The 19,233-nt window shown below is 31.9% G+C and overlaps 1 protein-coding gene across 2 annotated transcripts in view; it reads right to left on the reverse strand.

Moving 5' to 3' along the window:
• Positions 1-5,017: 5,017 nt before the first annotated feature.
• Positions 5,018-19,233, reverse strand: part of CAPS2 (calcyphosine 2) — a 41,150-nt gene continuing 26,934 nt past the window's right edge. For both annotated transcript variants that reach the window (XM_054580295.1, XM_054580294.1), the window contains 6 exons: positions 17,552-17,670; positions 16,457-16,533; positions 14,790-14,944; positions 11,362-11,481; positions 8,878-8,974; positions 5,018-5,193 (listed from right to left, as the gene is read on the reverse strand). In XM_054580295.1, the coding sequence (XP_054436270.1) occupies positions 5,018-5,193; positions 8,878-8,974; positions 11,362-11,481; positions 14,790-14,944; positions 16,457-16,533; positions 17,552-17,670 (744 nt within the window). The remainder of the gene's footprint in view (positions 5,194-8,877; positions 8,975-11,361; positions 11,482-14,789; positions 14,945-16,456; positions 16,534-17,551; positions 17,671-19,233) is intronic.

Below are 19,233 nucleotides of genomic sequence, written 5' to 3' on the forward strand. Positions count from 1 at the left end.
TGGACTGTGAACCAAAGGGTCACCAGTTCAATTCCCATCAGGGCACAAGCCAGGTCCCCAGTAGGAGGCATGCAAGAGGCAACCACACATTGTTGTTTCTCTCCCTCTCTTTCTCCCTTCCTTCCCTTCTCTCTAAAAATTAATAAAGATTACTGAGAATCTATTATGTGCTGAACATTTAAAAACAAACAAACAACTAAAAGAATGGTTCTTATGGTTGCTGTTTGAGATTATTCGAGAAAAAATACTTTTTTCATTAACTGTTTTATTAATTAATTTCTTTAAAACATTTTATTAAAATTTTTCATTGAAAGAAAGATAAGTATATACAAAGTTACATTTGTCTGCTAAGTACTATATATCTAGATATATATCTACATCTACATCTCTAGGTATATCCATATCTGTACTCAATCCAAACATCTACCCTCAGATGAAGTAGAGACTCAATGGCATTAAGGGGCTTCCTAAAGTCATAGCACTAATTTGCAGCAGAGCTCATGTTTGAAATCAGCATTCAGTGACTTTAAGCTTATGTTCTTTCCACAACATCATCTATATTAAAGTATTAGTATAGGTACATAATTTTCTTAATCGAGTAGTCATCTGAATACTTTCTCAAGTTACTTTTTTTGACACATATATTTTCTTAAAATTTCTTCAATAAGAATCTCCTTAAATACTAGATAAGTATGCAGCTTTCATAAGTGACACAGAATGATTTCCTTGAATTGCAGTCATTCATTTCATATCAACTTTCTCATCATCTGAAAATGTCAGGAAACTCAACACACAGTTGCAGAGGTGAGAATCTTTTCATTTATAGCTGCACTCATTCAGCCATGACTCAGGTATTCCAGTCTAATTTGATAAAAAGGATATTTAACACAACAGGGACCTTAATTGTTTTCTCATTGAATAAAATTTGTCACCAGGTAGATAATTTTATAACTCAAATCCTTCCAAATAATTTTACCTGGGGTGGATATCTGAAAAAGATGCAAATCAGCTTACATATATGGAGTATTAAAGAGAGAAATCTGAAAATGTGTTTAATACATTCCTACAATCTATACAATTGAATCCCCAAAATCTTAGCTATTTCAGTTTTTATGTAGAACCCTGTAACTGCACCTCAATAATGCTTTAATAAATCATATGTTTTCAGACTAGTGAATTATCACTCCCCTGAGAGGATAATAACAGTTCTTCCATGATCCACTGTGCCTAGTTTATGCTTGTGTTTTACTAATCATGGGCTAGGGATGTCTGAGATTTTTGATTTTCTACTTCAGGCACTTTGCCATGCCATTTTTGGGGCCTACAAGGACTACTGCAGTGTCTGACAGAGAACTGCAGCTGTGATCTGACAACTAAATTAAGAGTAATTTAGTGGTGTACAAGTAATAAGGTTCTTTATCATGATTAACTGTCATCTCCCACTAAAATCTTTAAGGTAGGTGAGAATTAGCTGCTTCTCTTAACCTCACTATCTAGCTTAATGAAAAAAAATTCAGACTAAATTCCCCCCTACATACAGTCCTTTATGAAACCAGCGTGTCTTAGCAAGGAGGCACACAGAGATTATACAACCTGCTCTGTAAGCTCAGTGAAACCCCAGCAGTTTGTCCTTGGTAGTTCCGGCCACCACTGTGCATGAAAGGCTCACCAGAGCTGAGTACAGGAAGATGAACTTAGGGAAATGAGGTCATTTCAGTTTTGTGTTAAGATAAGCAGTTTGAACTTTTCTGAAAGATAGGAGAAACCACGGGAGAATTTTAATCATGGAAGTAATGTACATTCTAGAAAAATCACTCCAACAGCAATGCGTAGGATGGGCTGAAGGAGGATTGGGCGGAGACAGAGTTGACGAGGGGTTCACACACATGAGAAGTGGTAAGAGCTAGAGCAAAGGCAAAAGCTTTGAGAACAGTGAAGGGGGCAGGTTCAAAAGAAATAAGCCAGAGGAAATGAGAATGAGTGTCCTATGTGAGAGTGAGAAAATTCAAGAATTTCTCAGAACCTTGGGCAATTGCATGGATAGTGCTGCACACTTAAGTATGAAAGACTGAAAATGAGTGAATAATTAGGTCAACGGTGGCTTTAATATGGGGCATTTATTCTTTATATATGAAGCATCTAATGAATTAGTTTTCCTTAGAAGTTTTATAACCATAAAATAAAAATGGAAGGCTATGACAGGAGCTTTTTTCATGATCAGGTACTAATACATCCCTGTCAACCCACTAGATTGTCTTTTCCCTTGCTTGGCTTGAGTTATATAGGTTCAGTTCTTTCTTCTTCTTTAAGCACACTAACTATAGATGTCTGCCTTCATTGGCTAACCTAACAGTAATTACAGTTTTTCACAAGCATACGTTATTATGAAGCACTGTAAACTCTAATCCTGCAAATGCATGTTAATCTGCAATAAGCATAGTTTATTGTGCACAAATTTTTCCTGAAGTAACTAACAACTTAGACTAGAAATCCAATATAATTAATAAAATGTTTTATATCTATATCAAAATTATGAATTATTCTAAGCGATTCTCCCTGTGCGGTCACTTCATTAAGCATTATGTATTTATATACTACATAATTTGAAATAGGAACATACACTTTTATCTAGACTTGCTCCATCATGCAAATGCATATTTTTTCCTAATTAAATATAGCTTAAAGATTCCTAAAGAACATCCCTTGTTTTCTTATAAAAAGTGAATTTTTCCTGAACATCATGTAAAACTTTATTTGTAAGAACAGAAATGGTAAAGTAAATCAATATATTGAACCCAATAAACAGTGTTGTTAATTGGGAAAGCAATGCTGTATCAAAACAAGTAACTACTTTTTAAAGATCTAGAGAATGATAAAACACCCTTAAGTATGAAATTCATGTAACATCATTACAACATAAAACAATATTTTTAAAGTTAATCAAGAGATGTTTTAGAATCTTGCAGATTATTAAGAATAGAATTTCAATAGTAAATTATCATGTTTTGGATGTTTGAACATCTAACTCCTATTAGATTCTCTTCTATTAAATTGAATACTAAACAATGGATTTTACTATACAAAAATCAAAGAAGAATGCAGACAGTGAAGCAAAAGCAGAATGATTTATTGTGCCACCAATTCTAATTTAACAAAATACACCAAATAACACTGAATATGTATTTTCTATCTCTATACAGAAATGTGTCTAAAATAAGAAATTAACTATTAAAGTTACATTTTTTAAATAAAGAAACTTCCTACAGATAACCACATATGAGTATTTATACCAAGAGTATAGAGGTTTATTTAAAAGTATGCTATCATGTTAATATGTTAAATCACAGAAGAATCATCTGTCTCCCTTCTTTTGGCTATATGCCAGCCTTTGTTCATTTTCTGATTATATTCACAGGAAAATATGACATAATACTATTAAAAATAGATTTGTTAAGGAGAACTAAATACAATTCTATCAGTGAAAATACTATATGCTACTGAGCACCCACAGTAGTATTAGTCATTTTAACATGAAAGCAATTTATAGGGTTTAAGATGACTATAGTTGTATCAATGTTTCCAAGTAAAAGAATGATGCAGAAAGAGCATGAAGCCATATCTGCCAAAATGTCTTCCAGAACATTGTTTCAATAACAATAAACTAATTGAAAAAATTCCAAGAAATAAAGAATTTAGCTAGTGAGAACAGCACTAAAATAATTATGCATATTTTCTTTCTGATATTTTAGGAGTGACTTTTGGTACCTCCTCAAATCGTGGAAAGGTACTACTTTGAATTTATTTAGTTTACAACATGACCTTTTATATAAAGTTGCCAAGGGTATAGATGAATAAAGTTATATGCCAAAAGTCATATTCAACAAAGTATATATTTTCATTTTTTAACAACTTATTTCGCTCAACACTATTTTTTCTAATTTATATTGACATATATAAAATTATGAACTTGGAAACAACTCTACAGAAGTTCTCTTCTTTATTTTTCTAAAGAGAAGTGAAGGACATAGAAGAATTTAGAAAAAATGATTATAACATATCCAACCATTAAATAATATATATTCAGAAGAAAATGTTTCAATTGTTTATATATCAAAAATAAAAGATGTTTAGAATAATTTACATTCACCTTAAGGCACAAAATATCTTTTTACGTTTTGGTTAAGAATTACTAAATTATCCCTCAATCCATATATGTGATAATGTACTTTTTGAGATGCTTATTTAATAATCTAAGAAAACATCCTATCTCTTATTTTGTAATATTTCTAGCTAAATAATTATTCTGTGCAAGTTATAAGGATAACAGTTAAAAAATAAAATAGAAAAACAAATATAACTGGTCACTAGAATAATTACATTGTGTTCTACTGAGCAAACAACAGCACATAATTTAGAAGACAAGAATTCACAAGTCTGTGTTTAAATAAGCATTTTAGGGGTAGGCCTCCATCATTCAAAATATTTATGTTACAGAAAACATCCATAATCACCCTGCATTGAAAATTTCTCTTGCATATCCTTTAGTTCCTTTAACATATCCATGTGTTTTAAACAAGTTGAACTATTTCAGCCTTATAAGCTTTGAGCCCAATTCCAATTTATCAAATTGAGAATGGTAGCAATTTTATCTTGGGAAATGAATAGAAAAAAATGGACAAGAAACTTGGTTATTTCAATAAATGATCTCATATAGCCTGATACAGATGTTACTGTCCTATGAAGGTTAATAAAAAGATAGCTCTGAAATATATTCAAGATAATAAATAAATAATACAGATATTTTCAAACTTATAGACAGGTGAGCACTCATCCTTGCATGTAAATATACACATACTCCTACATCTGTCTTTCCAAATAGTTCCCTTTCCAGATTCAACATTTTTGAGGGAAAAAAAAAAACCAGAATAGAGCTCTAGATAAATACATTCCAGTTTTTGATCATACTTTACATTAAATTCATCTATCCTTTAAAATGCTTAGGGCTAATTTTTAAAAACTAAATCCCCCATGGAGTACGTAAGATAGTAACAAAGTGTTCATCATCTACTACTCCTATACTTAGACCTTCATAGTAATCTTCAAATTCCCCATATGACACTTCATCAGACTTGCTGCAGGCATCTTTTAATGTTTCTAGAAAAGATAATTTGATTTCTTCCTCTGTGGAATGACCTGCAAAATAGTACAGACCATGTAACAATCTCCTTAAAAGTACAGGGAAATGACTGATGATGGTAAAGAAATACCTTGGTACAAGGTAAAGTTAATCACCTTGTAAAATCTTTCCAACAACTTGAAATCTTATTGCAAACTACCCTCCAATTTATTTAAACATTTTGTTGCATAAACCAGAATTTAATGGTAATGACTTGAACACACATTGGAGGCATTTTTTAAACTTCTGATAGGGTATATCCTATATGTATAAGCAAAATAATAGTTACTACTGTAGATATCCTTTTATATCTTAATGTTTTAAAGGACTCAGCTTCATCCCCATTAGAAAGAAAAAGAAAACAAATAATTTCAAAGATTAACACAGTGATGCAATGTATGGAAGGCATCTCTACATTCAGGTATTAGTTATTTTGTGAATCAGTTACTCATAACTGCAGCTAGAAAATATTACTGCAAACATAAGATTCAAAGGTCTATGAAAATGTCTGCTGGAAGAGCTTACACTTCATTAAATCATTCTGTTTTCACCTCTCACATTAAGTAGGCTATTTTCATTGGCTTATATTAAATATGATTGTTGAGAATCACACGTGTAAAAAATTGTAATTCTTCAGTTTGTTATTTAAAGGGAGAACATAAAATATCTGATTCTTCTTTTCAAAAAGTCATATGATTTTTTAATTCAGAAAGAGAACAATAAGCTATTTAAATAAGTAACTTTGATCATATTATGGTTAGAGCAGAAGATGTATCACCATTCTCTTGGGAAGTTTTCACTAACCACACAAATATAGGTGTTCCATCATAGAACTCTTCTCTCTAATTTGCCACCCTGTTCACTTCCTAGCCTTCTTTGCACTGACCTACTCTCAGAATCTTAGAATAGAACAGAAAAAAAGACATTCATTAATTTTTTAATAAGAAAAGGGAAATTAAGAGATGAAAGGAAGCTACACATATAGAGGCCCATGTACAAAAGCAGAAAAAAGATTAGAAAAATCTACATGACTCTATAAATGATTTTTTAAATTTATTTTTATAAGGATAGTTGGTATAAATCATTTTAAAGTCATATTGCATTTAAAATAGCAAACTTAAATTGGAATACCACCTTAACTGTTTGTCTAACAGAAGAGGCAAAACTATGGTAAGAGCTGGCTCTATTTCAAATATTAGAGGTTCTCTAATGGACATAGATAACAATTAATTGTAAGGTACCTTTCAAACTAAGAGAACAAAATCTGCTTTGAATAGCAAAATGCTTGCTGTCTTTTAAAAACATGTAAGAAATAAAGAACAGTGACTATTTTTTTTAAAAGCAGCTTGATTAAGCGAGGATTGAATAATTATGCTACACACAGTAATATAAAACAATAAAGTGAATTTGTCATTGAATGGTAATCATGAATAAAAATTAATCAAGATCTAACCTATTTAAAAATATAGGGAAAGATTTCCCTTTCTGTTTACCAGCCATATGTTTGAACAGGTAAGTTTTCACACTATTTTTCTAAGAATAAGATTTTTTATTTAAATGATTTCAAATATTCAAGAAATTTATACTTCTTTTCTATTCCCACCCAGGAAATACCTATCTTCTGTCATTTGTAACTAACCTTTCTTTTGCTTCTCTTAATACTTTAATAAACATTGTATTTCTAATACAATTACATAGAAAAATGCTTGATAAATTCCATCTCTATTAAAACTAAAAATACTTTTTAAAACAAATTATTTAAAGTAAAAAACTTTTGTAGTTAAATTATGTCTGATCTAAAAAACTTAATTTGAAATTAATTTAAATTGTAAACAATTTATATCCCAAAGAAGGGCATGTGAGTAAACTATAATTTGTAATGATGTATTTAAAAAAATGTTTTAAACAGTAACAGGTTTTCCTCTTTTTAAGACTGTATAGTTTGTTAGTGTATCTTCTTTAATCTGAATGTAAAGAATAGGAATGTAATTTCTTAAACTAAAAAAGTTTATCCAACAACAAAACAAAACCTTCACCAACAATTCAACAACACATTAAAAAAAGAGACAAAACTAAAGCTAGTTAAGCAATCGAATTAAAATTATTAAAGGAGAGAAGACAAAGAGAAAAAATACACGATGTTAAATTACCTAATTTTGAAATAAGTAAACTGTTTTGTTTTTATCTTTAATATGATTAATTAAAGGGAAAATGCAGAGAATGACATGGATTTTAAGGGAAAGATATAATGTGTATAATTAAATAATACTGTAAATTCTCTTATGGCAACAGCAGTTCAAAGTAATTGATAAGCAAATTAAGCTATTTTGACCTGAAATATATTATTGAAAATTGGGAAGTCAGTGATGATTATTAACTTTAATCTTCATAACAAATTTTGTTTTTTTAACTTAACAATTAAAAGTAATAAAATAGTTACAAGGGCTAATAACAGTAATAAACCAAAATAATCACAGGGTTTTTTTTACTATTAAAAAGGAAAATTCTAGAATAATAGTATTCTATAGTATTTGACTATATAATCCAAACTAGGAATTAGAAATTATTCATCAAATATAAATTATAAATGGTCAACAAATATACAAAAGTATGTTTAACTTCCCTAGTAACCAGAGAAATACAAATTTTGGAAAAAAAATTTGGTCTGTGAGACTGCCAAAAATCTGAGGTAAAATGAATTCTCCAACTAATGGGAGTATAATCTGTGATAGCCATACATTTTACAAAGCAATTTGGAAGTATCAATTAAAACCTGAAATGTAGATATTCTAGGTTGTGATAGTACCCCAAGACAAGAGCATAATACAGGCCCAGGTAAATTGTAGTACATTGATTTTTAAAAGAATAATATGCAGCAGATAAAAAGAAGATAGTTCAATGTTAGTTAACATAGAGTTCTAAAACATATTGTTGAGTATAAAAGGCAAACTATGTAACACTGTTTAATGAACTATTCATGAAGGAAAACTTCAAAAAGTTTTAGGTATTTATAGCACATATACAGCTATGAAAATCCATAGAGTAAGGAGTGAAACGATATATATAGATAGATATATATATATATCTCTATATATATAGTAACTGCTACCTCTATAGAGTGAAATGTAATATAAAGAGGGGAGTTACAGTGGCCAAATGCTTTCTATAAAAGGAAAATTCATTTATAAGTCAACTGTGTAAAAATTAAGGTCAGAAGAAATATAGTAGATAATGAATCTCTAGAATTACCTTGAGATATTTTCTATATCTTCAAATTTTTATAGACATATGTGTATTCATTATATGTGTAGCTCTATCCCTACAGATAGACATCTTCCCATTCTGCCTTCAAGTATATCTTCAAGTATAAGCACAATCAGTAAAACTAACTCAGGTAATTTGCACATGTATTTATTTGTTCTCTATATCTATTCTGTTTTATTTAACTCAAATTCCTCACTATCTCAATAGGAAATAAAAGTTCAACCTTGATTACAAACATCAAAGAAAAAAATAAGTACAGGCAATAGACCTAAGAATTTTTACACGAAGGTTAAATAGTCTTTTTCAGTTTAAAAAATAATTGTTTATTCCTCCCTTAATGGTCTCAGGTCCACATTATAAATTAATGTTATTTGAGGATATTGCTTTTATTAACTAACATTTTAGAAATCTAATGCATTTTGACTCATAATAATTACCTGAAATTACTTGAGGATGCCTCTTTGCACAGTAACATTTTCTTATGTCTATAATAGGCACACTGCCAATTTTGTTGAAATCCAGTTTCATAAAAGCCTAAATAATGAAAGAAAAGTTATTTTTTTCTATGTAATCATTAGACATGTGAACCTAATTTTTTGTTCTGTAGTTGTTATTCATAGGCCCTAAACAAGACAGTGTAAAAATACTAAACTGGTTTATGATGGAAGCATCATGAACACAAGGAAGAAAGGTATTGGAGCAAGACGGTTGTTGGCACCAATTCAACATCAACTGGAACCTCCAATCTGGGGTATACAGTGAAAAAGGAAACTATCCAGTGTAAACAACTCAATTGTGATGCAGCCAGCTGTGGAAACAGCTCCATAGTGTTACAACTCAATATGAAAAGCAGGCTGTGGAAAAGCATGGCTGCAAGGTGGGCCTCCGGTGAGGCGGCCCTTGAGTGAGGCCCCTCTGACGAAGCTCTGCTCCCATCCAGTCTGCTCCACTTCGCTCTGGTCGGGGTCTGCCTGATCTCCGCACCTCGCTAATCTGCTTTGCTTTAGTCTCAGGAAACGTCTTCACTGTTTCAGCTCCAGCTGGGGAAAGCAGTTTTCAATCTTCAACAGCAAGAGAAAAGTCCACTCCCAGAATCAAAGGAAAGCTGATTTATAGAAAGAGAAGTCCCCACTCCCGGACTTTAATTGGTCCATCCTCATGCAAATAAGGACTCCCAATCGGCAGTTTAGTTTAAAAGGCACTGTCCTGATTGGTCAAAATGGAACTGTTCTCATTGGTTGGTAGGATGCTAATGAGGATATAGCTGCACAGCTCCGCCTGGCAAGGAAAGTCTCAGCCCCATTGGTTGAAACACAGTTCCAGGAACTCCTTTATAAGGGCTGGCTCATACAGCAGGCACACACTGCAGGCTTCTCCCAGAAGCATGGTCTGGGTGAGACACTCCTGTTTACAAATGGCTGCTAGGTTCTGTTTATAAACTTGAAAACTGTAAGCCACCAGGAGCTCTTCTTAGTAGGTATCTTCTTTCTAGTTCTATCATTTTCCAGCACCTTGACTTCGATAAAGTAACCTAACCTCTGCTGCCCTTGCTTTCCTCCTCTGCACACTCAAGGTAATTAAAAAACTTCCCAGGTAAGCTCCAGTTTAAGAGTCACATGAAACGGATAAATGGCTAAAACAAATTGCCAGAACTATTTTGATTATATATAAGTGAATGTCCAAATATTCCATCACTAAAATCGAAGAGGTGATTAAGTTAAAATGGAATCATTAGGGTGGGCCCTAATCCAGCGTGACCGGTGTCCAACCGGAAAGAGGGGATTAGGACAAAGAGAGCGACTCAGACTGAGAGACAACTGTGTGAACGCCCAGAGAGAAGACGAGTACCGTCAAAGGAGAGAAGCCTCAGGAGAAACCAAACCTGCTGAAACCTTGATCTTACACTTCTAGACTCCAGAATTTGGGGACAATAGATTTCTGTTGCTTAAGCCACCCAATCCGTGGTACTTGTTGTGGCAGCCCCAGCAAACTAATATCGTACTTTATAACACTACTTTGACCTCTATTCCCAATACCGAGATATAAAAAAAGAGACAACTCTCCAGTTTCTACTTATGATACTCAAACCTGTCACCAGGATACATAAAGTACCAATAAATGCAAATTTACAAATACTATGAGGTGAATTTGTTTGACTTAAGGTTTTTTTGTGTGTCTTTTGGCCAGTTAAGATTTTGATATTTTTCTATTTGTGACTGATACTTGATGTAATTGTCTATACTACTCTATATGCAATAGTTTTGTTTCAGTATTAGATACATATATATTTTATATTAGGCACATACACAAAAGAAAAAGAAAATTATATTGCTCAAAAGTATGTTATAGAACTGGCTACCAGAACTGGATTAATTTATAGCTTCCTATAAAAACCAGGACTCCTGTTTTTTCATTCCAATTTAACATGATTATTTTAATCTTCATTTTAACATTTAACATGCATATTATAAAAACCAGAGAATTGTCTTAGTCATCAAGATAGCCTGTATTGAGCCTTGACCACAGGAAAGCCACAACGTATTTTATAGGTATTATCTCATTCAACTGTTATATCAACTCTATGAGCTAAGGAACTGAGGTTGGGGATATTCAAAAACACATATAGTCACATAGCAAGTAATTTATGGAGCCAGCAATTTATGGAACTAGTAATTTGTGAAACAAAATTTGATCCAGATTTCATTTTCCTTTTATATTTCCTAAAACATATGCACAAATTTAGCTTTATCCTGGGAAAGCTGTATGTGTTTGTTAGTTTGTGTTTTACTAAAACCAAAATACATTATAGGTAAGGGATCTAAAACACTTTCAATGGTAATTCATTAAAGCTTTAAAATTAAGAACATAACAATCTATTAAAAGAAACTACATGTATTTGAAAGATTACTCAACAAAGTTACCTTTCGAACAAATGATTTCCTGTATTCATTCATTTCACCAATAACTGCACGTTTGAACTCTCTGTAATCAACCTTGCCATTGCCGTTGTCATTCAGAATTAGCCATGAAGACTCAAAATCCTAGAAATAGCACACAGACCAACCACTCTTACACCTTTAAGTTGTATATGACTACAAGATAATAGTATTTTGTTACATCTTTTGTAGTCCTGGACAAAGCACTTAAGAAAATTCCAAAAAATTACATATAAATCCAACCAAAGCCACTCAGAAAGCTATTTAAAGAAACTCTGTGGTAGACAGTTCTGTAAAGTTAACAACCATTTAGGATTGGCATTAAGACACAAATCATCTTTAAATTCAATTCCTTTCTATAAAAAAATAAAAACACCATTTACTTGGATTTGAGCATTTAATTATTTTTACATATTATATCTGTGACAATTAAAAAGTCACTTCAAGTTCTGGAATGCCTCCAATAGCATTAGGACTACTAACTGTATTTCTGCGAGTCATCATGCTTGAAAGTATAAAGCATAATATTTGAATGACTCTAATAGTATTCCATAATTACACCAAAAGATGTTATTTTGAGTAAATCCTTTACGCAAATTTGTTCATTCTACCATTGCCACTCACTGTTTTGATGAATGCACTATGTAATAGAATGCTCTATTCCCAAAGTTCCTAACAACAAAGAAATTTCAGCATAAGAATTTCTTAAACTCAGGTAAATATATTTTCAATGTTTCAGTCAGGGAGTTAGCTTTAAATAAGAATGTAAATAAAACATCTTACAAGGTGATTGATAAATAATAGATACTCAAAAAATATTCTCTTCTATTTCCTCTTAATTTTTCAAATAAAACTTTTGTAATAAAAACCAAAGTTTAAGATCCCTTGCTTCTTCCCAATTTTCAATAGCCATACATTTTTGGTTCTTTCTTAACGACCTGTATAAAAGATATCGTAACACTTTATTTACCCTCACTTGAGGACATCTTTTCATTTTTTTTTTTTTGTTTGTTTTTTAGGAGAGAGAAACAGTGATGTGAGAAGCATTGATCAGTTACCTTTCCATATACCAAACCTAGACGAACCCACAGCCTTTTGATGTATGGGATGATGCTCCAACCACCTGAGCCACAACAGCCAGGGCTGTAAAATGGGCTTTTATAATCATAACTAATATGGACATAAAGAGATAAATTTGCTCACCCAGCTAATGGAATACTAGAATTAAAAGATAACACTAGAGGATTAAAAGAAATACTTTTCAAGAACTGAATAATTTAGCCAAGGTGGCAACAAATTTATGTGACTCTTTCTTTTTCAGATGTGGTACAGAATGAAAAATAATAATTCAGTTGAGTAAAAACTGAGGTTAATTCAATGATACTATTTCTACAGAAATTAAGCTATTAGGTTGTATACTGATTGTTTTTTTTAATTTCCTATCAGGAGAAACAACTATGCCTTACCACAAACTAGTTCTACAATTAGGTTGGTGATCCTTATTTTCTTATTTTATAGCCACTTAAGTTTGTTTATCAGTGTATGGTCAGTCTCCAGAGATATAAGGGGAAAAAAACAGGGAATATTATTTAAAATATATGAAAAAAGGGGAAGCTCACTCATATTTTCATTCTATATGCTCTCCCTATTTCGGGCACATTATATAATTTTTTTTTAGTTTTTATTCCTGAACCTAATCATAAAAATTTAACAAATCAATCAAAAAAGGGAAGTATTGTGGTGATGCAGAAAGAATACCAGACTGGCCCAGATTATCTGGGTTCTAACTTTACCTCAAGTATTAATTACCTGTGTAATTGTGGAAAAAGACACCAAGACTTTCTAATTTTTTATTGCTGTTTTTTCTGTTTTGGTTTTGTTTTATAAAAGGAAGAGGTCATTAGATAATTCACAGTGTGTGTCTCTAGGTGGGCCATAAGATTAAATGTTGCAAAAACCACAAAAGACAGGTCTGTCGCAACAATAATATACAACATCATATTGGTACAGATTTTATACTCAATAAGGTATATTCCCACATAATTTTCTCACTTGAGCTTCAAAGCTCAAATTCTTTGACTATAAGTATTATCCCTGGATTGCCCAGGCAGAGCTTATCAATTCAAAAAGAAAAAAGACCTATTCAAGATCACACAGTTCAAGTAGCAGGCTTAGGATTTGAACTTATATCTCATAAATTCAATTTCCAGTGTCTCTTCCACAAAATACATCATATCTTGTGACAAGACAGTCGAAGCAAAAATGAACAATGAAGATTTTTTTATCTGAAACTCTTAAAGTAGATTTGTTTCAAATTCATATACTTTTAGCATATAATCCAAACTTCTTCACATGCATGCATGACTTCAATGCAATAGACCCTCCTAAGCTTATTTCTCTCCATTCTTCTTTTTCTTCCTTCCATGTATCTATCCATTTAAACTAATGCATTGTGTATTTATTTATTCAGTACTTGACATATGTCAGGTTCTATTGAAGGTGCCAGAAATAGAGCAGGAAACTAGAAGCACCCTGGTCCCTGCCCTGATGGGGTTAACATTCTTCTTGCAGGCAGAGCCAGGCAATCCTTTCAAAGTGGCATAAAGAAAATAAAATGGGTAAGTGGTAGAGAGAGGACCAGAGATCGGATGGGGTGCTCCTACAGACAGAAGTGTCAGGGAGTACTCTCAATAGAGAAAGCTGTGGCCTGGATGATGAGAAAATCTAGCCATGCAAAGGCCTAGCAGCAGAGAGAACCGTATGTGCGAAGGCTCCAGGGGTGGGGAGTGTGTGGACGAACCATTTGCAGCTCCTGGACAGGCCATGTTCCCTCTCTCCTCCATGCTTTCGCAATGTGCGTCTCCTGTCTGGGAACTATCCATTGTCTGATCCACACTCCTCCCCTCTTGTCTGCTTAATTCCTCATCTTTAAAATTCAGCTAAAATATACCCTCCACCAGGAATCCTTCTATGATCTTCCCTCTCCTTCCCCATAACCTGGTTTGGAATTTATGCCATATGCTCTGAAATCATTCTCTACTTAATACATACCGCAATGTTTTGTAATCATTTATATTGTTCAGTCTTTTTATTATGAAGATCTTAGAGTGCAGAGTGTATCTTCTCAGAGCTTAGGACAATGGCTAGCTAATGTGCTCTTAATATATAATATGATAGAAGAATGAATGTTGAAGTTTTAAAAATCAACAGGACTTGTTACCTGATGGCTTAACACTGATATCAGGGCATAAAGAAAAAGGAGACAAATTAACTGCTAAAATTTCAGTAGAGAAGTTAATAATAAGAATAATTCCTAAGAATTATACCTAATAATAATTCCTAAGAATTATACCTAACAATAACACCTAAGAATAATAAATCATTCACTACAGGGAAGTATCTGTGATACATACCTTTTCAGACACTTGTAAGTGAAATACTTTTAGAGCTTGCTTAAAATCTGCTTTATCTAAAAGTCCATTTCCTTCTTTGTCCAATTGTTGAAAATATTTTCCCAAACCAGTCAAAATACGAACACTTTTTTTATGTAACTGTTTTTTTAGCTTATCTGTTTAGGAAAAGGAGAGATGGAAACTGATAGTTCCTATTCACAAATTTATCAAATTGCAATTGTCTCTCATGTAAGAAAATTAAAGCTGATGTAACTGATAAAAAGAAATGTCAATCAAAACACATATATGACTGACAAAAAAAAAGTTGGAAAATAAAATCCTTGTAATACAGGTTAGATATAAAATTACATATAAATACACCAGAACTATAGCACCACTGTGTGGTGAAAGTGCTATATTTTAAATAGAGGAAAATAATGCCAGTTTACCAGCATTGAAATAACCTAAATGTTACAAAAGTTTACTCTCTAGGTATTCTCTTCATCTAACAACACCACATTTTTCATCTCTTTCCTCTGTCTTTGTTGCTACCAACTGAATTACAAAATTGGCACCAGGCAAGTCACCCAAAATTATCCGTTCAAAATGTCTAAAATAGTTTGCGATTTTCAAATTATAATTTACATATGAAATAGCATCAAGATTTTGGAGTGTTATCCCATAATGATACATTTAAAGTAACCCTTTCTTCCAGGAATTCATAAGAGGTTATACTCTCAGGCCCCAGCATTCTGTCTGTGGGTCAGTGCTTTCCCTTAATGCAGTTTGTTCTATTTTTAAGAACATATAGGGAATGCTGCTATAGTAGTTACTGAACACAATACATTAGAGGAAGTACATGCTACTAGATACAATAGTGACAAACATTGTTTTAACCATAATTGAATAAACAATTTACTAACAGTGATATCAAGAATATTTGAAATTTCAAATACCAATTCCAGACAACTTTGAAAATTTCTAGTCTTCTTACATCCTGATCATCTTTAAATGATAAACCAGAATTTACTAAAATTCATAAACTATATGTTGATTTTCTGTGACTACTTCTAGACTACGAAATTGAATGCAAGAATTGTCTGAGCCTAGTATACTGCAGTAGTTAGAAAATTAGACTCTAGAAATAGAATATGTAACGTTTGAGTGTCCAAAGCCTGTGTATGTTACAACTATGAAAATTATTAAAACATTATTTTCCCCATTTTAGAGATGAAGAAAGAGGTACAAGAGATTTACACAGTCATATGTCTATTGAATGAGTGTCCAAACAACTCACTCCCAGTCTCACATCTTTCCTTTTACGCTAGGCGACCACAAATCTCTTTACGATACTCGTCTAATGTGTGAGACAAGTATTATATTATAAAATTAGACACATTTGGCTCAGCTCATGAATAAAACCCATATCATCTGGTTCTTTCTAGAATTCTTAAATTTATAATTCATAGAATAGTAGATATTCAGTTAGAATCATTAAAGTAGGAAAAATCTTAAAAATATTTTTAAACATATATGTATATATAATTAACTTACAAAAAATAAGCAAATCTGAAATATAAATCAAGTGCCATAAAACTTAGAGGTATCTGAAAAATACTGCTTTGCTACTTACAAACCAAATTGTTAAACATTTAAAATACTCAAGAGTATAATAAAATAAAACATACCTTGAATGGCTTTAAAGACCAGCCTATCATTGGCTTCTTGAATGGTTACATCATCCTCATGTTCCACAGAATCAGTTCTGCAACTGACATATTTGCAGTGATAAAATTATATTCTGTTTTGTAACCTTGAGTATGAAAATTCTAAGCTCTTCCCAGTTCTATATTCAATGAAACTCTCATCAAAGTTGAAAGAGTGCCAAGAGATTAATCAAATCCCACCATCTACCTGCTGATTTAATTCCCAGGGGGCTTAAATATGCTAAGGGCTAAAATCCTTAAAACCTTCCAACAAGTATCCTTAAGAATTATGTTCATTTTTTAGCTATTTTCTTGTCCTTTTAAAATAATTAAAACTATTAAACTTAAAAGCAGTTTTGCCTTACAAAGTATAAAATGTAAAAATGTTATATTAGAAAGCCAAAAGGTGCATTCAATTTGAGCTCTACAGTAAAATGACATAGTAATAAAACCTGCCTTATAGCCAATTTGTGGGATATGGCCTCCAATGCACATATAGTATACCAATTATTATCATTTTAAAATATATTTATCACCAAGAAATACTCATAAGAATAGCAAATATTTACCACCAAGAATCACTCAGCAAGAATAATAGCACATAAGAACACATATAAAAAATACAATTCAAATTCATTTAAAAGCATTTTTGATTCATAGCATTATTCTTCTAAATGCATATTACCAATGAACACTATTAACATGTAGAACCTGAGACATTTTTTGATGCTAAAAAAGAATCTCACTAAAATGTGGGGAAAATTATTAATATTGTACTGTATTCCATCTTTTAAATTTTATTGCTTTGTTAGCATTTCATAAAATAAAAGTATTATAGCAAAGGCAAATTAATAAAGTACCTTTAACATAAAATGGGACATTTTTGTTCTTTACTTGATTGTAACTTTTCCCACACATGGAGTGTAAGCACATAAAATAGATAAATACAGCTCTGCTTTGTTTTAAAAAATATAAATCCAACTAAAGTCAAAATGCTCTGGGACTGAATCTCATTTTAAAATAGTAAATAATAGTGTTTCACTTACCTTCAAAATGACAAATGTATGTTTGACTTACCTGAATGAATCCAAAGCTATCTGATCAATATCTGTGATTCGAAGTATAAGTAATGTGCTTTCTTTTATGCTTTCTGGAAGTCTGGGATGATCAGAGCTTAAAAACGTCAAATTTGCACCCTAAAAAAAAAAAACAAATGAATTATCTAAAGCTTAGAAAATCTATAATAAGTAAAATACAACTAATACTAATTTTAAATATTCTATTTTGATTATGTGACATGGTATACTCTTATAATGTTTTTTAGCAATGGGGGAAAGGTGGGACAACTGTAACTGAACAATAAAATAAAAAATAAAAAAATTAAATCATAGGGACTATTAAAAATTAAAAAAGATATTTGCTCATATCAACATAAAAATAAATAAAAATAAAAACATTAGGGAATCTGATAGGAAAATAAATAGATAGATAAATAAATAAATAGCATTTTAGAGACCATTTAGAAGTTACACAGGCTTCAGCTAATAATACAGGAAAATAAAGGAACTAACCTTCCAATCAATCTCTGAGTTAGAATAATCTTCTATTTAACAACCCATGTATAAAAAATAATATAAGAGATCCATTTTTATAAGAATCTTAGGAAGAAAGGATAAATTCTTTTAGGAAGTGTTTAGGAAAAGACCTCGGTGCGGCATATAGAATATACATGTTCCACAGTAACATCTGGAAAGCAAAAGAAACATCCTCTCCCTGTCAAAAATGAAGAAGAATGTAGAATATTTCTGCTCTGCCTCTCTCTCTATAAATATATCTTCAGGTAAGGAATAATAATAATATTTTTTAAAAAGAAATGAAATATTGTAGGGAGGAAGAGAAGATGCAAGGAGTCAAAAAAAAATAAAGAGGAGGGCTTTTACCATGGGAAATATTCAAGGGACATATTTCTAAGAATAAGAATGTCTAATCATAAAATTGTAAGTCGCCAACACTGCTGCAGTATTAACCTCTCTCCATGTCCTTTTCAAAATGTCTGCCACACACACAAAGCGTCATATACACGGTTTGCATGCAGATTCCACCCACCTCCCCATTTCCTTCCTTTTTCTTTTTCTTTTCTTTCATGGAAATCATTAAAGGGAGCAGAGTTCTACATCTGCTTACATGACATGGAACAGAAATAGTGGGAATAAGTCATAAACAACACTAAATTATTGGAGACAGCACTCAGAGATAGAGGTAACTTCAGTTGTGGAATAGGCATTAACATCCTTTCTGCAGGTTGTGAAAAGGGAGTCGAAGCTGATTTTCTCCAGATCCCAAGATGCAGACTTGAGTGACAAACATATATTTTGTTTAAACCAAGTTTAAGATGTAAAGTTTTTCCTCACCTCCAATTTCTCACCTAAGTTACTATATCTAACTTATTCTATCTCCTAAAGATTTTCTTTAATTTTATTTTTCTAATTATCTTCACAGCCACAGCCACCTGCCCAATTCTATTACATGCTTCCTAAATTTATATATTTCAGCCCAATCTGGTTCTTTATACCTAGTCTTTAATCTATTTCCCACATTGTAACCAGGAAATCTTTCTAAATTACAAACTTGATGTCACCTCTCTCCTTCCACCCACATCTTCTTCCGATGACTCTCCAACACATTTTGGATAACTCTTTAACAGAGGCTGCTCTTAAGTTCCCACTCATTCTTGACAACACCAACCTTGAACCTTAAAC

The sequence above is a fragment of the Pteronotus mesoamericanus genome, unplaced genomic scaffold (assembly GCF_021234165.1).
Source record: "Pteronotus mesoamericanus isolate MK-2021 breed Mesoamerican mustached bat unplaced genomic scaffold, CSHL_Meso_final contig_56, whole genome shotgun sequence".
NCBI classification, from domain to species: Eukaryota; Metazoa; Chordata; class Mammalia; order Chiroptera; family Mormoopidae; genus Pteronotus; species Pteronotus mesoamericanus.